General features: G+C 43.9%; 1 protein-coding gene across 4 annotated transcripts in view; it reads left to right on the forward strand.

Moving 5' to 3' along the window:
• KIAA1328 (KIAA1328 ortholog) overlaps positions 1 to 25,511 on the forward strand; it is a 154,622-nt gene that overhangs the window by 17,178 nt on the left and 111,933 nt on the right. For all 4 annotated transcript variants that reach the window (XM_056542776.1, XM_056542762.1, XM_056542771.1 and 1 more), the window contains 3 exons: positions 6,835 to 6,980; positions 10,400 to 10,497; positions 20,370 to 20,485. In XM_056542776.1, coding sequence (XP_056398751.1) covers positions 6,835 to 6,980; positions 10,400 to 10,497; positions 20,370 to 20,485 — 360 coding nt within the window. The remainder of the gene's footprint in view (positions 1 to 6,834; positions 6,981 to 10,399; positions 10,498 to 20,369; positions 20,486 to 25,511) is intronic.

Genomic DNA, 25,511 nt, shown 5'->3' on the forward strand with positions numbered 1-25,511 from the left:
TTTATGTAGGTTTTATTTTACTACTTAAAACAAGCTATAACTACAGGCACCAAAATTAGTATGTTTAAAATTGTCCACTTCTGACACCTATAACGTTTTTATTTTCCGCCTACTGGGATGTATGAGAGCTAATTTTTTGCGCCATGATCTGAAGTTTTTATCGGGACCATTTTTATTTTGATGGCACCTTTTGATTGGATTTTAATTATTATTATTTTTTTAATATATGAAGTGACCAAAAATAGGCATTTCTGGACTCTGAATTTTTTTTACACTTATGGCTTTGACCGTGCGGTTTAATTATTATATTTTAATAGTTCGGCGGTACCACACGTTTGTTTATTTATTTATTTTTTACATTTTATTTTGTAAAACAAAATTGGAAAAGGTGGGGATTTAAACTTTTATTAGGGAAGGGGTTAATGCATATTTACTTTATCTATTTTTTTTTTTACTTTGTCCCCATAGGGGACTTTAACATGCAATCTTTAGATTGCATACTTTGATCAATGCTTCTCTATAGGAGAGCATTGATCAGTGTTATCGGTGCTCCATTGCTTCAGCCTAGCACTACTGAATGCAAAGCTGGAGCACAGATCGGAAAAACACCTCCCTCTCAACTGATCGGGATGCCGCAGCGAAACGGGATTAACCACTAAAGGGTAAATGCCGGACATCAGCCCGACCGGCGATGTCCGGCATTAGCCGTGGGTCCCGGTTGCTGATAGTAACTGGGACCCACCGGGTATGATTAGCGCTCACCTGCTGAGCCTGCAGTGGACTTATATGTTAATCCATTTGCGGGAAGGGGTTAAAGGGGTACTCCGCTGCCCCAGGGTTCAGAATATTTTGTTCCGAATGCTTGGAGCGGGCAGTAGGGTTGTGACGTCACAGCCACGCCTCTCGTGATGAAACACAAAAAGGCGCTCCATAGTGAAATACCACCAGTGGATAATCCCGATATGGGGGAAATTGTGCTTACCGTAGGTGGTTGTGTGAACACACAACAATGGATTAAGTGAGTGAGATTGAAGGTTCCGTCCCCGGCCTTCCTGCTGAACAAGCAAATTAACGACTTCTAATGGGAGCTGCAGTTTGAAAGAACGGCGCTGGCTGGAACAAACCACAGGTAAGATGCATGGTTTATTCTAAAACAATGTGACACGTTTCACTGCGCATGCGCTGTGAAACGCGTTGTGGCATTTTTGAATAAACCGTACCTGTGGTCGTTCCAGCCAGCTGTTCTTTCAACCTGCAGCTCCTATTTGAAGTCCTTCATTTGTACGCCCCTGTGATGTCACACCACAACCCCCCCTCAATACAAGTCTATGGAAGGGGGCGTGATGGCTGTCATGCCCCCTCCCATATACTTGCATTGAGGTGGTGTGGAGTGATGTCGCAAGCCCGCACCCAGCATTCTAAACTATGGCCAGGTGCTGCACAGAGATTATGGGTCCTAGCGGCGGGATCCCCGTGATCAGACATCCTTTGGATAGGGGATAAGATATCTAGGGACGCAGTACCCCTTTAATGGAGGTTGTGCAAACTGCATAGCACAACAAGTGTTAGTTGTTTTGGGAGCCACACTTACGGCATATCCTGTGGTTTTACTATATATGTCTCAATGAGAAGAGCCCTTTAAAGCGTAGCTGTCATTTTAGGTGACTTTTCAACATAATCTTTCCTGTGTTTGCATGTGAGGAGCAGTAATATTTCTACCCATTATATAACTTGTATATGGGATTTTTCAGCAGATCTCTGCTCTGCAGGCTTCATCTGTAATCTGCAGTTCTCCCAGAGTTTGTGAGCGGAGCTCCTCCACCCCACTCCATAGACTAGACTTATATTTCTTGTCTTGCAGACACAAGACAAAGCTAAGCTGATTTTCAGAGAAGATGATTTGATCAGGAAAGGGGGTGGGGTGGGTGGTGTTTAGGGAAGTTTGATAAAAGAAAAATTAAGCATTTTGTCTAAAATATATGACAAAGTTTCTCCGCTTGTTCTGTTCATCTATGTAAAGTGTATTTACATGACAGTGCCTATATAAACAAACTACATAACATAATAATTCATTAGTCATCAGGCCTCATTCATTCCTTGCTTGGTTACTTCTCTTTTATTGTTTTTCAGGGTATATTCACACAAGAGGTTGTTCAATCAGAAAACTGTGCTGTAGTTTAGTGGGAGCCATGGGGTAGATTTCCATTGAAAACATTGAGAAGTGAAATCTATGTTAAACAAAAAAAACTCTGTATATAAAGCCTTAAAGCATACCTGTCATATCACAGAAGTAAAAATAATGCTTCACAATTCTTCTGTGATTTTCACCCCTCTATTTATTTTTACCAGCATACAAAATGACTGTTGTCTCAGATTTTTCCCAGGTTGCAATGTGGCCAAGACCTGACTCACTAGTCAGCTGATGACAGGGAGCCTTTCTGCTTCAATGGGTGGGGGGATCAATCTGCAACTAATGCAACAGATGGAGGCCCCCTGATTGAAAACCACAGGTCTTTTGAATGGATGCAGCTCATTTATGTTTCAATGGGTGGGGTGGCTGTGTGGGGGGGAGGAAAATGGAATTATGGGATTTGTAGTAAAACAAAAAGTCAAACAGGAAATACCAGTTCACAAAAGGCTAGCCACAGTGTTCTGGTAATCTCACAACACAGCCATTTAGCCCCAAGACAAGCGCAGATCATTCCTAAGCATGTCTATTACTGCCTGCCAGGTACGTACTAAAATCACCTTATGCTGGATAACCCCTTTAAAAGCTTTTTGCATGAATTCTGTCCCTTCCCGCATCATTAGGGCGCATTTACAGTGCAGTATGTCTGCCTGTACATTCCGTGCACTACAGGAACTGGCTGATTGTCTGTGCTAGGACCACTCGGACATGCGTCTTCACAATTGACAGCAATGCATATCTTAGTAAATTCTGCAGAAAGAATGAACTTGTTCACTGAGTCCGAAATTTTAATTTCCGTTTGGAAAATGTAAGTAGTGTGCACGGTGCAGCAGAATCCCACAGAAAACAATGGGAGTTGCTGTTTCTGATTTTGTAGTATGGATGCTCCCTTTCTTTAAAGGAATCGGTAGACATGGTTGCTATAAAACCAAACTACCTTTCTTTGAGCTGATGGCGGTATTCAAACTTAATAAACATATTAAAAAGTGGACCCAGTACACATTACAGGGGGACCACAGGGGTCAGTACTAGGCCCACTTTGTTTATTAATGACCTTGTAGAGGGATTACAGAGTACAATTTCTATATTTGCAGATGACGCTAAACTGAGTAAGGTGATCACCACAGAGGAGGATAATATAATATTACAGAGGGATCTGGGGAAGCTGGAGGCTTGGGCACAAAACATGGCAAAGTTTAATGTGGATCAATGTAAGGTTATGCACTTGGGGGTGTAAAAATAAAAAAAGTTAAATTGTGCTAAATAATAAAACATTAGGTAAAACTTCTACCAAAAAAAGGACTTTGGGTACTGGTGGACAGTAAACTCAAGTTACTTTAGTGAACAGCAGCTGCCAAGGCTAAAAATAAGAACTGTAATGGGATGTATCAGGAGAGGCATAGGGGCTTGTGACAAGGACATGGTTTTGCCGCTGTATAAATCACTAGTCAGACCACATGGAGTATTGTCCAATTCTGGGCACCTGTATATTAAAAGAACATGGCTGAACTAAAGAGGGTGCAGAGGAGGGCAACACAGATAATTAATGGTATGGGAGGATTACAGGAACAAGACAGGTTACCAAGCTTGGGGTTATTTAGTTTTGGGGCGATCTGATCACAATGTACAAATATATGAATGGTCAATACAGAGATGCTCATAAGGATCCTTTTATACCTAGGCCGGTAATCGTGACAAGGGGGCATCTTCTCCGTCTAGAGGAAAGAAGGTTTTACCATAATCACAGACAGAGATTCTTTACTGTAAGAGCAGTGAGACTATGGAACTCTCTGCACCAGGCTATTGTGATGTCTGACTCCATAAACAAGTTCTAGGGGGCCTGGATGTTTTTTCCTGGAGAAATATAATATTACAGGTTATGGATACTAGATGTATGTGAATAGAATGTGGATCCAGGGATTTATTCTCATGTTGAATCAGGAAGAACTCGTCCTCCCCCCTTCATGAGGAGGTCAGTTGCCGTCTTCTAGATCAACACAGTAGGGTTATAGGTCGAAGTTGATGGACTCTTGCCTTTTTTTTTTTTTAACCTTATAAACTATGAAACTAGAAATCTTTTTATTTCTTAGCCTAGTGTCAAGGAGGTGGAGCCAAGCTACTCAAGTGTCACAGCCTGGCAAGCCTTCTTGCTTGTCTCCACTTCCCTGTCCCTCCTTGACTGATGTAAAGCCCTCTGTATGTCAGACAAGGAGGTGAGGGTGAGTAACTTTGTGTGCCGAAGATACCATAACTTTAGCAACCACCACTGCTCCGGGAAAGGTTTAGTTTGCTTTTCTACCGACAGCTGTCCAATGGTGTCTGCAGCTCTCAGCAACAAATCCAGCTGATAATTCCCTGGAACATTTACTTTACTGTAGGATTGCTCTCCAGCAGTTTAGGAGCATGCAGATTGTGCCGATCCATCCTAGGACAGTCCACCTCGCCTCACTACCAAAAAGTAAGGTGGACTGTCCTCGGCGTCATTGTCACATTGCACTTGCGCCTAAAGCTGCTGGAGAGAATTTCCTGATTCATGTCCTGTAAAGCAAAAGACGTTAAAAGTAAGTTTGTTCCCATGGTTAAATAGAGCTTCGGGACCACCTATGATTTTCTAATGTCTCACCTTTTTGAGGTGGTTTTTCTTGTGGCTTTTTATTTATTTATTTTTTTTATTTAATATCAATGCAAGATTCCATGAGGAACCTCTCTGAAATAGTAACATATCACTTTTTTTTCTGTTATTGCTGATTTCATGCTATTTGGGCATTCCCTGATTGAAGTCAATGGGAGCTGAAAATTTTGCATTTAAAGGAGAACTACAGATTGAAAAATGTATCCACTATCCTAAGGATAGGGGATAAGTTTCCAGATTGCGGGGGATCCGACCGCTGGGGCCCCCCGCGATCTCCCATACGGGGCCCCGGCTCTCTGGTTAGAGAGGGCGTGTTGACCACCGCACAAAGCAGCGGCCAACACGCCCCCTCCATACACTGCTATGGGAGAGCCGGAAATTGCCGAAGGCAGCGCTTTGGCTCTCCCATAGCAGTAAATGGAGGGCGCGTGTCAGCCGCCGCCTCGTGCGGTGGTCGACACGCGCTCTCTATGCAGAAAGCCGGGACAGACAGGAGAGAGCACAGAGGAGTCCTATCAGACAGGAGAGAGCACAGAGGAGTCCTATCAGACAGGAGAGAGCACAGAGGAGTCCTATCAGACAGGAGAGAGCACAGAGGAGTACTATCAGACAGGAGAGAGGACAGAGGAGTACTAACAGACAGGAGAGAGGACAGAGGAGTCCTATCAGACAGGAGAGAGCACAGAGGAGTCCTATCAGACAGGAGAGAGCACAGAGGAGTACTATCAGACAGGAGAGAGGACAGAGGAGTACTAACAGACAGGAGAGAGGACAGAGGAGTCCTATCAGACAGGAGAGAGCACAGAGGAGTCCTATCAGACAGGAGAGCGCACAGAGGAGTATGATCAGGAGAGCCATGATTTCTATAAAAAGGAAATAAATACATTTTCTTATGAAGTATGTAAGAAAGGTTAATATTTTGCCAAGATGTACAACATATTAAAAGTTTTTGTATCTGCCAGTGACCATTTAAGATATGCAAGATCTGTGGGTCCAGGATATGCTGCTGCTTTCACTTGCTGTCGTATATCCGCACTAGGGATCGACCGGTATGGCCAATATTCACGATTTTGGGCATTATCGGTATCAGCAATTACCTTGCCGATAAGCCGATAATGCCCGCACCGCGACCGCCCCCCGACCCACCGCACCGTGTCGCACCCCCCACCGTAGTGCTGGGCGGTATACCGGTATGAACCGGATACCGTTTTTTTTTTCTTGGTATGGATTTTTGCCCATACCGCTATACCGGTCGGGCCCCTCCCCCACCCTCCGAGTCAATAAAAAAAAATTAAACTTAACCGTAATGGGGGTGGTCCGGGTGGGTCCGTTCGCGGGTGTGGTGCGGCGGTCGCGGTGTGGAGGAGGGAGCGATGGCGGTGATAGGTCTCAGGACCCCCGGACAGGCAGGGGGAGAGAAGCGGGTGGCGGCGGCAGCCTATGGCACCGCAAATGCCACTGCAGTGCATTGATTTAAAGCGCCCGCTTTAAATCAATGATCTGCAGCGGTGTCGCTGGGGGATAAATAGCCGATAACTTATACCGGAATATTGGTATAAGTTATCGGCTATCGGCCCTAACCTCCACAGATTATCGGTATCAGCCCTAAAAAAACAATATTGGTCGATCCCTAATCCACACGGCTTCATTCATCTATTTTTAATCTTCTGCAGCCCATAAAGATCTCTCCTCCCTTGTGCTGACACACCAATGCCGAAGAGCAGGACAGCCAACTATGTGAAGGATTTACACAGACTCTACAGCAGCACTATTGTAGTAACTGATAGTAGTAAACTAGTTAGAAGTTTGTTTCATTGAATTAGTTTACTTGCTTCCTAAATACACAAACAGGTGTTTATAGCCTCAAAGAAGTATTCAGATGGCTATACTAGGCATCTCAGACTTTTATAGGGCTGTACTGTGTTAACTCATGTGGGATTATTATTGGAATGTGCATGTTGTGTCGTTGTCGCTGATGTTTTTTTTTTTTTTTTCTCCTGTTTACATCATTCAGGACTTTGTCGAGAAGGAAACTGCAGAGCGGCTCCTAAGACTAAGAGCTTGAAGGCTTCTTGTGCAAAGCCAGGGAACCAAAGTGCCAACCCTGCTGCCAGGATGGAAATATTATCAGATTGGGGGCAAAATCAATATGAGCAACAGGTAACGTCAGCCATTGTGCCCGCCGTCCGTCTGTAATATAAAAAAAAAAAAAAAAATATATATATATATATATATATATATATATATATATATATATATATATATATATAAAATAGTGAATGCAGGAGAATATAGTTGTTGACGCACGGATCTTGAACAGACTGATCACCAAGTACATCCTTATACTGTCATAGGAGAGAGTCTGGTTTTCTAGATGAGAATTCACATTTCTTATTTAGTCTTCATTATACAGAGCAAAAGTCAGTTTTTCTTCAAAACTGAAATTTTCCCTGCATTCTCTGCTTGTTCAGGATCTGCACATAGATTGCTTGGGTGGTTTACATCAGTTGTAGAAATAAACTGCTCAGACATCCGGGTCTAGCAGATGACCCAATCTCCCAGTCAATACAAACAGAGAAACAACAAACTCTTGGTGAACAACCAAAATGAGTGGGGAGTGAATGAGTTAAAACTTAACTTTTACTAAGCCTCAATAAAATGATGTCAGTTCTCAATCCCATTCAGGGACAATTACGTACAATGCCAGACAAAACAGTCAAAAACCAACTAGGGGTCCAGATGTATATGTGGATTGTATATATCCAAACGGGTCTCAAGTGCGCAAAATCACCATACAAAATGATTTAAAATATTATTAAATTATGTCACAGAAGAAGTCATGACTCAACTCATGGGTTTCTCGACGCGTTTCTGCCGAAATATACTGGCGTCCTCAGGGGAAACCCTATAAAGTATTTATATACAGTGAGTATTGCATGAAAAAAATCATAAGTATAGTGTAGGAGCAATATAAATATCATAAGCGTTCCAGTCAGCTAGATAAAGGTCCAATACTCATAATGTTGAGTATACCCATACACTTGACCAAATTGCTGTCGGGAAATTAGAGGCTTCAGGACATCGGGTACACGCAGTCAATGATGCCAAGATGTACGATCATGATGTCCAGCTCTCAAGTAAAATGGTGATGAGCAAACCTGCTTTAGCAGGGAGCCAAGATCCTCGGCTACGCTGCACATGATCGATTCACCATTTTATTTGAGAGCCGGACATCATGATCGTACATCTTGGCAGCATTGACTGTGTGTACCTGATGTCCTGTGGCCTCCAATTTCCCGACAGCAATTTGGTCAAATGTATGGGTATACTCGGCATTGAGTATTGGACCTTTATCTAGCTGACTGGAACGCTTATGTTATTTATATTGCTCCTACACTATACTTATGATTTTTTTCATGCAATACTCACTGTATATAACTACTTTATAGGGTTCCCCTGAGGATGCTGGTATATATATAATAATTTTATATAGTGATTTTGCACCTGACCCTTTTGGATATTTACGATCCACTTATCCATCTGGGCCCCTAGTTGATTTTTGACTATTTTGTCTGGCATTACACGTAATTGTCCCTGAATGGGATTGAGAACTGACATCTTTTTATTGAGGCTTAGTAAAAGTTAAGTTTTAACTCATTCACTCCCCACTCATTTTGGTTGTTCACCAAGAGTTTGTCGTTTCTCTGTTTGTATAGACTGGGAGATTGGGTCATCTGCTAGACCCGGATGTCTGAGCAGTTTATTTCTACAACTGGTGTAAACCACCCAAGCAATCTATGTGCAGATCCTGAACAAGCAGAGAATGCAGGGAAAATTTCAGTTTTGAAGAAAAACTGAGTTTTGCTCTGTATAATGAAGACTAAATAAGAAATGTTGGTGGTTCACCAAGAGTTTTTTGTTGTTTCTCTGTGGTTTACATCAGGCAATGTGCTCCATTATAGGAGCTCAACTAAGCTGTTACAGGAGTGTTTCCCTACCAGGGTGCCTCCAGCTGTTGCATAACTACAACTCCCAGCATGCCCAGACAGCTGTTGGCTGTCCAGGCATGCTGGGAGTTGGTTTTGCAACAGCTGGAGGCATGCTGATGGGTAACACTGCATTACAGCTTGCTGACAGTCTTCATTAACAACCTGCAAAATTACAGCTGCGGGATTCAAAGGTGGACATACATAGGGTTACACATAAAGAAATAAGCTTCATATTGTCCTATGAGCAGACACACCTGGCGGTAGTCCTGTGTGCGCAGTAAGGTATGGAGATTGGCCCAGCGTGCTGACGTGACTGTGACATGCCGACCTGCCTCCAAACCTTATTGCGTACACAGGACTGCCGCCAGGTAGCCCTGTGTGTCTGCTCATAGAAGCATAAGCTGCGGTTTTCAGGCAACGCAGTGGATTCTGCACAATGTGAAATACACTGCATATATGCTATGTGTGACCCTACCCTTTAAGTTTAAATCTCATATTTTATGAAAAATTACTATACAATGCAACATTGTGTACTATAGTCATTTTTCATAATTACTCCCATGGCCACCCATGGATAAATACCTGAATATATTGCTGTTTTCACTGCCAGACACCACAATGTAGCTCGACAGAGCCCTTTACCAGTCAATAGGGTTCAATGGTCACCTGCAGCCAGGTTGGGGGGGGGGGGGGGAAGAGATAAGGACAGTGAGCCCTCGATCTTAAGATCAGTGTGGGTCTCAGAGATGGGCCTATCCTGCATCACCTGAGACGTGATTCAAACAGAACTGAATATTACCACAAATGTTCTTCATTTAAAGGGGTACTCCACCCCTAGACATCTTATCACCTATCCAAAGGATAGGGCATAAGATGTCTGATTGTGGGGGTCCGGCCGCTGGGGACCCTCGCGATCGTACAACGGATATCTAGGAAGCCGAAGTAGAGGAGCAAACTTTGCTCCGTGCCGGATGACTGGTGATGCGGGGCGGAGGCTCTTGACGTCACAGCCCTACCCCCTCAATGCAAGTCTATGGGAGGGGTCATGATGGCTGTCACACCCCCTTCCATAGACTTGCATTGAGGGGGGCGTGGCCATGACATCACGAGCTTCTGGTGCTGAACCTGACCCTCTAAACGAATGCCGGGTGCAGCATGGAGATTGCGGGGGTCCCGCCTTTGGATAAGATGTCTAGGGGCGGAGTACCCCTTTAAAGAAAGCAAGAAGAACGCTCTGGGATAGTGAATTGCCATAAAAGCGGGGAGAAGGGAGGGGGGGGGGGGGGTCTTGGAAAACTTCTTAAATATGTTTGAACTTTCCCAAGCTTTATAGCGGCAAAGAGGAAACTCGTATGTGATGGTAATTTTAGCAGCGTCTTAAATCGATGGCGTCTTGCGGTCTGTTTTTCCACTCCGCTCACCTTGTATGACGCTAATCTTAGAGCTACTTTTGAGGCTCCTGAGGTCTCCTTTGTGCTGCTTCTCCCAGTAATTGTATAGTAACGGATTACCTCCGCTGTCCCATGTCTGCGCCCTCTTCCAGGTGACCTGCTGACTGACTAAGTGTCCTCTTGCTTCCTCTCTCTCCAGGTAGTTCAGCCAGAAGCTGGGATAAGAAGCGCGTCTTTGAAGGATTTATGCCCAGAAGACAAGAGAAGAATTGCAAATCTAATCAAAGAGCTTGCGAGGTGAGACGTCTCTCTACCGCCTGATTTCGGCGCTTAGCGAAACTTTACATGGCTTTCTCGGGTATGAGGATCAACAAGCGCAGTCATATCAGATGGAGATAACACGATTACAGAGGAAATAGCTCAGCAGTGAAGTGGGCTCCTACTTATGTCGAGATGAGAATCGGGCTTAGGTTTTTTCATTAATGAGAGTCTGAAGAGCTGAAATATTCTAGATGTGCCAAATATCGGTTATATAGATAGGGTTGAATTCCAGATAATGTGTTGTTGTTGTGTTTTTTTTTTTTTTGTTTAAGGATGTGAGGATCAGCACTATTACTGGCCATTATATAACTTGTATACAATATTTTTCAGCAGATTTCTGCTTTGCAGGCTTCATCTAAAATTTGCAGTTCTCCCAGCGCTGGTTGGCGGAGCTCCCTCCTCCCCCCTTCATAGACTTGTATTGCTTTTCTTGCAGACGCAGGACAAAGCTGAGGGTTTTTATTTATTTTTTATTTTATAGAAGATGATTTGAGCAGCTGGAGGGGGTAGAGGGAAGAAGCTTGATAACAGCAGAAAGAAGCATTTTTGTCTAAGATAAATTATACATTTTTATATTCGCTTGCAGTCAGGACTTGCGCTGCTGTCCACCGTTAACCCTTCAGATGCTGTGATCAATGCTGATCATGGCAAATAAAGTATCAGTGTGCCTTGGGGGACTCATGGGACCACCCTCAGCACAATTGTAGGGGTCGGATGTGTCTCCTTACCTCCTTCATGCCGCTCTTCCTTAATCCATCTGTGTGATATACTAATACAAATGGATAGTCTATGCATAGTACTAAACTGTAATAGCAATCAATAGATTGCTATAAATATCCCCCCCCCCCCCCCCTTGGGAACGTAAAAAAATGGAACGTAAAAAGTTATGTATCAATAAAAAAAAAAAATGCCCCCTTTTCCCATTTTACTTATAATAAAATGTGAAGAAAAAAATTAGTGTTGCTGCATGTGGAAATGTCCTGACTGGGCTGCTGTGTGATGCTGCTAAACGCTGAGCTCTTTAGCTCTCCACGTCTTCTTTTTCTGAGCCTCCACTCAAAGGCTTTGGCCTTTGGCTGTCCGGGCTTGCTGGGGGTTGTAGTTTTGCAACAGCTGGAGGCTCCCTGGTTGGGAAAACACTGCTGTATGGTGTAGGAAACTATTGTTAACGAAACTATTCTAACTGGCGTAAGTATTGATTTTCTGATCAGCACAACACGTCGTCTTCACTCTGCCAGAAATGATGCCATTAACATTGCCCACTTACTGCCAGGTCTCCAGTCCCATCAGTAGCTGCACGGGTACTGCCTACAATCTCCCCCCCCCCCCCCGCTGTATTATCATTCAGGTGGGGGGTTTAATAAGATCCCAGTGAACTCTGTGCCGCTGACAATATATTTACCTCTAATTGTTGGCTAGGGGGGTCACCTAATAAATTGGCTGCCGCCCTCTCACCGTGCAAATGGAGCGTTTCCAGCCGTCAGCCGGCTCCCTGCTCTTATCTAAAGTGCTGCGTTGCTTTTAATGCCGACATTGAGAGGCTTCACCAATCCTGGGCCGAGGGAGACGGACAAGAAAGATGTTGAGTTTAGATTATTTTTTTTTCATTATGTAAATTTTATGTGCACATTATGCAGATTTGTGCTTGAATAATAGGGGCTCTCTTCTGTCACTTCAAAGGGATACAGCTTTTTTCCCTCCACAGCTGTGTCTGTCTATGGTTATATGAAATCTGGAAGTCCAGGAATCCTGTTCTTCTACAGAACAGAAGAATAAGAATCTCCCCTTTTACACTGAGGTTTTAGTCTACTGTATGTCAGTAAGACTTTTTACTGGTGGTAACTAGAGATGAGTGAAGTTAGTAATTCGATTCGTCACGAACTTCTTGGCTCGGCAGGTGCTGACTTTAGCTGCATAAATGAGTTCAGCTTTCAGGTGCTCCGGTGGCTGGAAAAGGTGGATACAGTCCTAGGAGAGAGTCTCCAGCCCCCGGAGCACCTAAAAGCTGAACTCATTTATACAGCTAAAGTCAGCTGAGCCGAGAAGTTCGTGACGAATCGAATCACTGTAAGTTCGCTCATCGCTAGTGGTAACATGAGAAAAGTCTTGTCTTAAAACCTCTGTTATCATGCCTGATTCAGCCCAATTTCACCATATAGCCTCCGATGGGAACATTTAATGCCATAATTAGAGATGAGCGAATTTACAGTAAATTTGATTCGTCACGAACTTCTCGACTCGGCAGTTGCTGACTTTAGCCTGCATAAATTAGTTCAGCTTTCAGGTGCTCCGGTGGGCTGGAAAAGGTGGATACAGTCCTAGGAAAGAGTCTCCTAGGACTGTATCCACCTTTTCCAGCCCACGGGAGCACCTGAAAGCTGAACTACTTTATGCAGGAAAAGTCATCAACTGCCGAGCCGAGAAGTTCGTGACAAATCAAATTTACTGTAAATTCGCTCATCTCTAGCCATAATCCCCATATCACTGTACAGCCTCCTATGACCTGGGGGTGGGTTAATGGAACATTTCTTTGGGCAATCACCCCCATATCACTGTACAGCTTCCTATGACCTCTGGCAGGGGAATAAAGGCATCACCCTCTACCTATCACAGCCTCTTAATGCCATCGCACCCCATGACCAGCCTGTGATCCTGGGGGACATACAGGAACCTTTCTTCATGTCATTGCCCCCATATCACTTTACAGCCTTCTATGACCCCCAGCCTGTTACTGTCATCCCTCCACTTTACAGCCTCCTGTGATCCCGAGGGGGTTAAATTAATATTTCTGCATCTTTACCGCCATATCACTGTGCAGCCTCTCAATACCATTGTGTCCAGTCGGAAATGGGGGAAGAATAAAGGCACTTTTCTTCATGTCATCTCCTCGATATCACTGTACAGCTTCATTTGACCCCCGGGGGATACCTCTTTATGGTCTATTCACACGTACAGTATTCTGTGCAGATTTGGCGCGCAGGATTTTCTGCTGCAGAGTTCAATGTAAACTGAACACAGCTTAAAATCCTGCGCATCAAATCTGCGCAGAATACTGTACGTGTGAATAGACCCTTAACCCCTTAAGGACTCAGCCCATTTTGGCCTTAAGGACTCAGACAATTTAATTTTTACGTTTTCATTTTTTCCTCCTCGCCTTCTAAAAATCATAACTCTTTTACATTTTCATCCACAGACTAGTATGAGGGCTTGTTTTTTGCGCGACCAGTTGTCCTTTGTAATGACATCACTCATTATATCATAAAATGTATGGCGCAACCAAAAAACACTATTTTTGTGGGGAAATTAAAACGAAAAACGCAATTTTGCTAATTTTGGAAGGTTTTGTTTTCACGCCGTACAATTTATGGTAAAAATGACGTGTGTTCTTTATTCTGAGGGTAAATACGATTAAAATGATACCCATTATTATATACTTTTATATTATTGTTGCGCTTAAAAAAAAATCACAAACTTTTTAACCAAATTAGTACGTTTATAATCCCTTTATTTTGATGACCTATAACTTTTTTATTTTTCCGTATAAGCGGCGGTATGGGGGCTCATTTTTTGCGCCATGATCTGTACTTTTTTTTGATACCACATTTGTATATAAAAAACTTTTAATACATTTTTTATAATTTTTTTTTTAATAAAATGAATTAAAAAAGTAGGAATTTTGGACTTTTTTAATTTTTTTTCGTTCACGCCGTTCACCGTACGGGATCATTAACATTTTATTTTAATAGTTCGGACATTTACGCACGCGGCGATACCAAATATGTCTATAAAAAATGTTTTTTACGCTTTTTGGGGGTAAAATAGGAAAAAACGGACGTTTTACTTTTTTATTGGGGGAGGGGATTTTTCACTTTTTTTTTACTTTTACTTTTACATTTTTTTACATTTTTTTTTACACTTGAATAGTCCCCATAGGGGACTATTCATAGCAATACCATGATTGCTAATACTGATCTGTTCTATGTATAGGACATAGAACAGATCAGTATTATCGGTCATCTCCTGCTCTGGTCTGCTCGATCACAGACCAGAGCAGGAGACGCCGGGAGCCGCACGGAGGAAGGTGAGGGGACCTCCGTGCGGCGTTATGAATGATCGGATCCCCGCAGCAGCGCTGCGGGCGATCCGATCGTTCATTTTAATCGCGAACTGCCGCAGATGCCGGGATCTGTATTGATCCCGGCACCTGAGGGGTTAATGGCGGACGCCCGCGAGATCGCGGGCGTCGGCCATTGCCGGCGGGTCCCTGGCTGCGATCAGCAGCCGGGATCAGCCGCGCATGACACGGGCATCGCTCCGATGCCCGCGGTTATGCTTAGGACGTAAATGTACGTCCTGGTGCGTTAAGTACCACCTCACCAGGACGTACATTTACGTCCTGCGTCCTTAAGGGGTTAAAGACCTGGAACACCCCCTTTATCAATCACAGCCTGTTACAGACATCTCTCCCCATGTACAGCCTCCTGTCACTTGGGAACTTTTTTTTCATCACCCATATACCCCCATATGAGCCGTCCCCTATAGAATTGTCAATGACAGTGGTTAAGATACAAGAACTTGTCATCTCGTGTATAACCTCCAGTATTGGTGATAAAGATACAGTAACTTTTCTTCTTTTGAAAGCTCTGGGATCTCTGGAGGGGGGGGGGGGGGGGGGGGGGGAGATATAGGGACTTTTGTTCATCTCATCACCTCATATACCAGTTACAGACTGTTCTCTTCATCTCGTGTACAACCTCCAGTGACGATGGTTGAGATACAATAACATTTCTTATCTCCTCTCCTACAACCTCTGGGATCTGCACAGATGAAACTGATGCATATGAGTGATAGCACCAATGTCCTAACCCAGCGTTTCTCAACCAGTGTGCCTCTAGCTGTAGCAAAACTACAACTCCCAGCATGCCCAGACAGCCAACGGCTGTCTGGGCATGCTGGGAGTTGGTTTTGCAACAGCTGTAGGAACCCTCTGTCTAACCCTAGTTGTCAGCACCACCTATTGAAGCTTGTTTCAGACAACATATTCCCTGTTTTGACGCACTGCGGTAAGCAGTAGTTTCATAGAAACAAAAGGTTATCCCTAAATATATCTACTTAGCCCATGACCCCTTATAAAAAGTGTCCCTCATACTCTGTACCACCCTGTGTTCTTGAGAAGTATACGCCAATCAGCCTTAACAAAAGAAGTGAATAACATGGATGAATAGGTGACAATAACGCCTGTCAGGGGCGGGATACATTAGGAGCAAGTGACCAGTCAGTTCTTAACCCCTTAACGACGCAGGACGTAAATGTACGTCCTGGTGTGGTGATACTTAACGCACCAGGGCGTACATTTACGTCCTGTACATGACCGCGAGCATCAGAGCAATGCTCGGCAGTTCCTGGCTGATAGCAGCCAGGGACCTGCCGATAATGGCTGACATCTGCGATTGCACGGATGTCTGCATTTAACCCCTCAGATGCCATGATCAATACAGATCACGCCATCTGCGGGAGTGCGGTCAGAAAAATGCATGATAAGATCTCCCGCAGTGCTGCCGCGGCATTCCGGTCATCTGTAAAGGCGAACAGAGGTCCCCTCACCTGCTTCCGTCAGTCTCCCGGCATATTCTGCTCTGGTCTGAGATCGAGCATAAGATAGCCGATAACACTGATCAGTGCTATGTCCTATGCAAAGCACTGAACAGTATTAGCAATAAAATGATTGCTATAAATAGTCCCCTATGGGGACTATTAAAGTGTAAAAATAAAAGTAAAAAATAAAAGTGAAAAAATTTGAAAAATCCCCCCCCCCCCAATAAAAATGTAAATTTTCCCTTTTTCACCATTTTACCCCCAAAAAGTGTTAAAAAAATTAAAAGTAAAAAATTAATAAACATTTGGTATCGCCACATGCGTAAATATCCGAACTATTAACATTTAATGTTGTTTATCCTGTATGGTGAACGACGTGAACATAAAAGAGACATTTTGTAAACGCAGTAAGGGATTTTAAACGCACTAATTTGGTTAAAAAGTTTGCTTATTTTTTTGGAGTTACAATAATAAAGTATGTAATCATGGGTATTTTAATCGTATTGACCCACAGAATAAAGAAAACATGTCTATTTTACTGTAAAGTGTGCAGCATGAAAACCAAACCTTCCAAATTTTGCTAAAGTGCACCCTCCGAGTGCGCCCCCTCCCATAAACTTGCATTGAGGGGGCGGGGCCATGACATCACAATCCTCTAGCCCCTGCATCACCAGTCATCAGGACCAGAGCAAAGCTCCCTCCGTGCACCAAATGACAGGGGTGCTGCAGGAGAGATCGCTGGTGGATTTGGGTATATCCTACATATTATAACAATGTGGCAGCACATGATGGAAGTGTTATCTTCACCATAACATCACAGACATGTTACCCATGGTAAGTGTGTGCTCTGTAAAGTAGGGATCGACCGATATTTTTTTTACATTTTTTTGTTTAGAGCTGATGCCGATAATCTGTGACCTTTCAGGCCGATAACTAAGCCAATAACTTATACCAGAATATCGGTATATTTCACACACACCCCCTGGCCCCGCAGATCAATGATTTAAAGCGGGCGCTTTAAATCAATGAACTGCAGTGGCTTTTGGGGGGCCAGAGACTGCCGCCACCACCTGCTTCTCTCCCCCTGACTGTCCTGGGGTCCTCCCTAGTCCACCCACCACTGCTGCATCACGCAGGACGCCGCAGGAGCCAGAAGTAGCACGGACCCAGAGACCCGGGAACAGGTAATTATAAAACCGGGGATGAGGGAGGCAATGGGGAAGCGGCGGTGGTGGTGTCGTTAGTGATCTCTGGCCGGGGAGGCGGGGCATTATCGGTATCTGCAATTACCGTGCCGATAATGTCCAAAATCCTGAATATCGGCCAAACCGATGGACGGTCGATCCCTACTGTGAAGTATCTGCCAGAACAGTGCATCCACCCCTTGACAGCAGATGTGTTCACTCTCCTTATAATGTCACATGGGTGCGCTCGCCTTATAATGTCACATGGGTGCTCTCGTCTTATAATGTCACAAGTGTGCGCTCGCCTTATAATGTCACAAGGGTGCTCTCGTCTTATAATGTCACAAGTGTGCGCTCGTCTTATAATGTCACAAGTGTGCGCTCGTCTTATAATGTCACAAGTGTGCGCTCGTCTTATAATGTCACAAGTGTGCGCTCGCCTTATAAGGTCACAAGTGTGCGCTCGCCTTATAAGGTCACAAGTGTGCGCTCGCCTTATAAGGTCACAAGTGTGCGCTCGTCTTATAATGTCACAAGGGTGCGCTCGCCTTATAATGTCACATGGGTGCGCTCGCCTTATAATGTCACAAGGGTGCGCTCGCCTTATAATGTCACAAGGGTGCGCTCGCCTTATAATGTCACAAGTGTGCGCTCGTCTTATAATGTCACAAGGGTGCGCTCGCCTTATAATGTCACAAGGGTGCGCTCGCCTTATAATGTCACAAGGGTGCGCTCGTCTTATGTCACAAGGGTGCGCTCGCCTTATAATGTCACAAGGGTGCGCTCGCCTTATAATGTCACAAGGGTGCGCTCGCCTTATAATGTCACAAGGGTGCGCTCGCCTTATAATGTCACAAGGGTGCGCTCGCCTTATAATGTCACAAGGGTGCGCTTGCCTTATAATGTCACAAGGGTGCGCTCGCCTTATAATGTCACAAGGGTGCGCTCGCCTTATAATGTCACAAGGGTGCGCTCGCCTTATAATGTCACAAGGGTGCGCTCGCCTTATAATGTCACAAGGGTGCGCTCGCCTTATAATGTCACAAGGGTGCGCTCGCCTTATAAGGTCACAAGGGTGCGCTCGCCTTATAATGTCACAAGGGTGCGCTCGCCTTATAATGTCACAAGGGTGCGCTCGCCTTATAATGTCACAAGGGTGCGCTCGCCTTATAATGTCACAAGTTACAGAAGAAAGTTTCCAATTTGTCCTCTCAGGTTCTCCTGTGCCCAGCGTCCTGTGAAAGATTGCGTCTAGACCCCGGGAGCATAGCGATGACCTAGATCAGGGCAAAGATGTCAAATAACACATTAGATTCCTAATATTGGACTGTCAGGAGAGTAAGACCGGTTGCTCTTTCGTGCCCATATTTAGCACGTAATTGATCTTCCCGCGCACGCTTTGCTGGAACAGGTGGCGAGAGGTAGCGGCCGTGATGGATAACTCTGCTTAATACACTCCCTGAGTTATGTGCTTCCATGTTGGATACAGAGAGGCGCAGCCGAAATTATCTCATTTAGATTAGGGAGTTCGGCTGAGCATCTAAAGCGCAATAGATTGTGAGGCTCGACCATCTCTCACGCTATTAACTCTGTGCTTAATATTTAGTTAGCAATAAAATGCACAATTAAGTGACATGCGAATTCCATAAAGGAATCATTGCTTTGTGAAAGTCTTTAGCATTCAGATGCCCTTCTCCAGCGGTCGGTGCCAGGTGTCTTTTAGGAAGTATGGCGCGCAAACACACAGTTTTAACCCCTTCACTGTTTCATATTTAGATGACTGCTGAGCAAAACAAACATAGAAAAATATAGTTGCTTTCTTACCAAATTGCCGCCACGCCTGTCCTCAGGTTGCTTGCAGTATTACAACTGCTGCATTCACTTCAATGGAACTGATCTGCAATACCACACACAACCTGAGGACAAGGGTGGCGCTGTTTGTGGACAATAGCAGCTATGTTTTTTTGTCATCTTGGATTACACTTTATTTTTTTTTTTTTTTTTTTTAAACAGGGTACTCGGCAGCGGAAAACGTTTTTAAATCAACTTTTGCCAGAACAGATTTCCTTTTAAACGAGCACTGTCAGATCCAAAAACATGTTACTAATAAAGATTAAAGACCTTTTGTAATACGGTTGTTTAAAAAATGTTGAATATTTAATAAAGAAAACGGCTCCTGAAAATCCTATCAATAAGGGGTCCCCATATCTACTGGGACACTAACCAGTCATGCAACAGCATCAGGCTTGTCCATGAGTCATGGACAAGGCTGCATGTGCAGACGGACCAATCACCTCCCACCACCACAAGGAGGGACACGCCCCCCTTCCCCTGAGAGGATTTCTAACACTGTGAGCTAATGAAAATATAGGTGATAGATGCATACAAATTAGATGTACATGGTCAGGATGAGGTTGAGTATTTTTTTTTTTTTTTTGTGTGGGATCTTACAGGTACACTTTAATCCTGCCAGCACTTATCAGCTGCTTAACACTCCACAGGAAGTTGTGTAGTTCTTTCCACTCTGAGCACAGTGCTCTCTGCTACCACCTCTGTCCGTTTCTGGAACTGCGGTTCGCTATGGGGATTTGCTCCTATTCTGGACAGTTCCTGACATGGATGTCCGCACTGTGGTCAGACTGGAAAGAACTACACAACTTTCTCTGGAGCATACAGCAGCTAAGCACTGTGGTCAGACTGGAAAGAACTACACAACTTTCTCTGGAGCATACAGCAGCTAAGTACTGGAAGGATGAAAAATTTTAATTACAATAAGATGGCCACCTTGTTTTGGGCAGGGCCATTCTCTCATCACCCAGGTACAGCAACTCTGTATGTGCAGCTTTGATGGGTTCTGCAGCTCATCCCATTTACTTTGGTTGGACTCTGACCCCCAAATCTTCATATTTTTAGTATTATTTTACAGGTAGAGCTTCGCCTTAATTCTGTGCATTGTAGTTGCCTCCATGTCTTGTTCATTGTCTGCACAGGTATTTGCTCTGTAGTTTCGCCATTGTTTATACTCTGCATTTTCTTCATTCTGATCCTTTTTTTTTTTTTTTTTGGCAGGGTGAGCGAGGAGAAGGAGGTGACGGAGGAGCGCCTGAAGACAGAGCACGAGTCATTCGAGAAAAAGATTCGACACTTGGAGGAGCAGAACAACCTCATTGCTACAGAGAGGGAAGATATCCTTTTTGTCTTCATATATTTACCCCCCATCCCTGCTTCGCTTATAGTTATAATTGTCCTAATTTATGGAGAGGAATAAATCTGCATGTGTTTCCATTCGGTAGCGTGACTTATCAGCATGGGACGCCGCCTGCGTTCGGCTGGAATCGGCTCTCCAGCTGTTCCCTTCATGCTTCCCTTCTATGAAATCGACATTTGTCAACATGAATTTCCCATTCCCGCCTGCTGAACAGAAACACTTTCCATAAGGATGGCGGGCCGCAGAAGCGCTCCGCGTTGCCTCGTTTTAATCAGATTTTAGGGCTCGTTCACATTACGCCCTGCAGGCTGCCAAGTGTTAATCTGATTAACTCTTACATGGCGGGGCCAGAAGCCTCAGGCCTGCCGGTCTCCCGGTGTTTTATAGCGGCTATTAGGGCCGGATGGTGACCGGACACTTTCCTGCTAAACAGATGCTTCTGGTCACGTTCTGCTTGTTAAGATGAGCGTAGAGTCACCTGGAAGACGTTCCGGGTGTTGGGCTCTGTTCACACAGTGACCTCATTTATCGATAGTTTTAAAGGGAACCTTTCGCTATATTCCATATGACTATTTCTGTTTCCCAACCAGGTCGCCTCCAGCTGTTGCAAAACTACAACTCCCAGCGTGCCCGGACAGCCGAAGGCTGTCCGGGCATGCTGGTAGTTGTAGTTTTGCAACAGCTGGAGGAGACCCGGTTGAAAAAAACTGCCCTGATCAATAACAGCCTTCAGCTGTCCAGGCATTCTGGGAGCTGTAGTTTTGCAACAGCAGGAGGGAACCTGGTTGGGGTAACACTGCCCTGGTCTATCACTAACGTAAGCCTTAGGCCTTTTGGGCATGCTGGGGGTTGTAGTTTTGCAACAGCAGGAGGCACCCTCCTTTGGAAACACTGGTGTACTGGGTTAGGCCAATAATTGGGTCTATTTTTAAATTAAAAAATGTTTTTTGTTTTGTTTTTTGTGCCGAATCAAGGCAGAGTGGGTCGAAGCACAATGGCAGTGTGAACCTAGTCTTAGACAGGATTACAGTGAAAAGTGACACCAGTGTATAGATAGGATGGGGTCAGACAATTCACAATAGGTTCATCACTTTGGATAAAAAGCATATGCAACATATGGACATAGGACCAGATGTAGGAATAGTACACGTGTTGGATGACTGCCCGGCTGGGTAACTAAACATGTTATGTTGCCTCCATACGACATCCTTTTTTTTTGGGGGGGGGGGGGGGGGGGGGGTTGCTGGTTTGGCGGCTTTGTCAATGTGTTTGGCTATGGTAATAAGTAGTCCTGTTTTAATTTTTATTTTTTGCATACCAAAATTCAATTTTAGTTTTTAAATCCTATCCCTTTTTTTGCTACTGTAAATGCTGCTGATTTGAAATCAGATTTGTTTTATTGTATTTGTTTTTATTTTTTTTAAAGAGGACCTGTCACATCCCACAAAAACCAAAATGTAGAAAGTCACTCAGTACCTAATCTAGCTATGTGACTAGCACCTATATTTCTCACAAATACCTTCTTTTTGTTGCTCACTTGGTTTGTCATTCTGTGCTTTTGGAGGGGGCGTGTCCTCACTCTGCATGACTCATCTTCCTCATGGAGTCTACTTTGCTGTGCTGGGTCTCTCTATCCAAGACAGTATCCCTCTGTGCTCACTCCAGCACCAAGTCCCTGTGCTTCAGCTTGGACAAAGATGATGATGCAGCCAGACAGGATTATTTTCTGGATGGTATGGAGCCCACTAGTGGTCTTTTTATTTATTTATTTATTTTTTTTTTTTTATAAGCCTTGATTTCTATAAAAAGGAAATCATTTTTTCTTATGAAGTATTTTAGAAAGATTAATGTTTTGCCAAGATGTACAATGTATAAAAAGTTTTTGAATCTGATAGTGATCGTTTAAATCTCATCCTTTTTGTTGCTAATGAAAATACCCCCCCAGTGTTTCCCAATCAGTGTGTCTGCAGCTTTTGCAAAACTACAACTCCCAGAATGCCCGGACAGCAATTAGCTGTCCGGGCATTCTGGGAGTTGTAGTTTTTGCAACAGCTGCAGACACACTGGTTGGGAAACGCCACGTTAGGCCATGTTCACTTCATTCCAGGCGGAATCCGGTGGAATAATTCTGCTCTGAAATTCCGTTGAGTCTCATTGTTTTCAGTGGGATTCTGCTGCACTGGCGGCATTTCAGCGGCAGATATTTCCACCTCAGAAATTCTGGTGTCCGGTAAAAGAATAAACATGCAGACTATGGAGACGGTGCATTTCTGAGCGGTTCTAGCCCTGGCATGTTTCCGTCGGCATCTACTATTTGTGACTTTTCCGGGCAACATTGCACAAATTTTCCGCTGTGTGAATATGGCCTTAATATAATAACAAATAAAGAGAGGGAAATGGCGGCACAGCTTCAGCACAGGTATAGCTTTATCACACAGTTCATAGGCAGATAGTAGCTGGTACAGTAAGAATGGACCTCATACACGTCTCGGTTCAGGGTGCTCAATCCTTTAGATAAAGTTCATATCAAAGTGTATAGAGCAGGTATAGGAGGCACTCGCTAGAGATGAGCGAACTTACAGTAAATTCGATTTGTCACGAACTTCTCGGCTCGGCAGTTGATAACTTATTCTGCGTAAATTAGTTCAGCCTTCAGGTGCTCCAGTCCTAGGAAAGAGTCTCCTAGGACTGTATCCACCTTTTCCAGCCCACCGGACCACCGGAAAGCTGAACTAATTTATGCAGGAAAAGTCATGAACTGCCGAGCCGAGAAGTTCGTGACGAATCGAATTTACTGTAAGTTCGCTCATCTCTAGCACTCGCCACCGGATTACGTGTTAAAAAGGAGCTTCGTTATTTCAGAATATGCAGTAGACAGGCCATGTGTTTATGAACTTTTAGATCATTGTTCTGGGCTGCACCAGTGTATTTTCGGAAAGTGCCTGCCCCCTCCCTTATAGTTATAGTACTTTCCTCTGTTGTCTGAATAAAGTATTTTCCTATTTTTTTTCCCTTTTTTACAAGAAATACAAACGAACTTACAGTTCCAGCACCGCCGTCCATGCAACTGCATTTATTTGTTTTCCCCCACCGGATGCTAAGCGCGGCTAATTCCAATGCCTTTCTACATCAACTTTCATCTCTAATACCCCCGAGGTGTCGGCGCCAAAACCCCAGCGAGCCGCTAGATGGATAACAAGTTTAGAGTATTGCAGCACCCCAACACTTCTCTACAAGATGATCGAAAGGTGATCCATTTATTTATTTATTTTATCTTAAAGTCCCCCCCCCCCCCCCGAATGATTCTCATTTTCATTATCGGGCAATAATTGATGGAGTTTCGCGAGTCGCGGCAGTAATGAGGTCTAAGCGTAATAATGCACTCCTTTCTAATAACTGAGCACTGCTGGCGTTTAAAAGCCTCCTAAATCAGGAGCTTTACTATGAATTTATTAGAGGGGGGGGGAGGGGTTGGCATTAGTTTTAATAGTAGTTATTTACATAAGCGTATATCCCATTAACCGCCATCAGGGCTGGAAAACATGCTGAACTGTTCATTTTTTCATATAATTATTGAACATAATGGTTTCATTTGCATTTCTAAACCGTCGACGCCGCTGTCAGGCTTCGGAAATAGTGCCTCGTCGCAGTCCCTATTTCACAGACGCTTATTTGACATCATTACATTTTATGCTAATCCGCATCCCTTGGATCCCATCAGAAGGACAGATGCTGATACTGTAATATATGGCTCCCTCGTCCCATTGCCCCCACTGATACTCAGAGGGGGGATTAGCGGCTCTCAAGTACTTTTACCTGTGTCGAGAAGTGAAATGGATCGCACTACGCTCCGTTAGGATCCGGGGCAGGGAAGTCCGCTATTGTGCTGTGCTTAGAATACATAGTAGAGCGGTTCAGTTTAAAACTTGGAAGAGGTCTCATAAGAACCGTGTCCTATTCGACCTTTTAAATGTCATAAAGGTGGCAGGGAACTTTGTAGATGACTCCACCTTGTGATGGCGAGCCGATGCCTCATTACATGGGTCTCATGCAAAATCCATAGCCAGATGTGGCTGAATACTTGGAATGTTTTTATCAGATAAGAACCATTTGGCCCATCTAGTCTGTCCAATATCCTGAACACTATGAATAGTCCCTGGCCCTGTCTTATATAAAGGATAGCCTGATGCCAATTCCTATATAATATAAAGGATAGCCTGATGCCAATTCCTATATAATATAAAGGATAGCCTTATGCCAATTCCTATATAATATAAAGGATAGCCTGATGCCAATTCCTATATAATATAAAGGATAGCCTGATGCCAATTCCTATATAAAGGATGGCCTTATGCCAATTCCTATATAATATAAAGGATAGCCTTATGCCAATTCCTATATAATATAAAGGATAGCCTGATGCCAATTCCTATATAATATAAAGGATAGCCTGATGCCAATTCCTATATAAAGGATGGCCTTATGCCAATTCCTATATAATATAATGGATAGCCTGATGCCAATTCCTATATAATATAAAGGATAGCCTTATGCCAATCCCATGCATGCTTAAACTCTTTTGAGGTTATTTGCAGCTGCCACTTTCACATAACACTACTTGCTCTTGTGGTAGTTTTTCTTGTTTTTTTTTTAATTTCCTCTCCTCTCCCCGTTTAACCTTGCCAAGTAATCCTGCAGTCCATGTACTAGTTTGTCTTAAAATTTTCACCAAAATATATTTATCCTTCTGGAGATACAGCTTCCAGTACTGCACACAATACTCCAAGTGAAGGCTCACCAGTGCTCTGTACAGAGGTATGAGTCTCTGCTGCTAATACCTCATCCTATACTCCCTGGAGCACTTCCCTCTTTTTATTGCTAATACCTCTCCCTATACTCCCAGAGCACTTCCCTTTTTACTGCTAATACCTCTCCCTATACTCCCATGAACACTTCCCTCTTTCTATTACTAATACCTCTCCCTATACACCCAAGCATTCGGC

Source organism: Hyla sarda, chromosome 1 (genome assembly GCF_029499605.1).
Source record: "Hyla sarda isolate aHylSar1 chromosome 1, aHylSar1.hap1, whole genome shotgun sequence".
Classification (NCBI taxonomy): Eukaryota; Metazoa; Chordata; class Amphibia; order Anura; family Hylidae; genus Hyla; species Hyla sarda.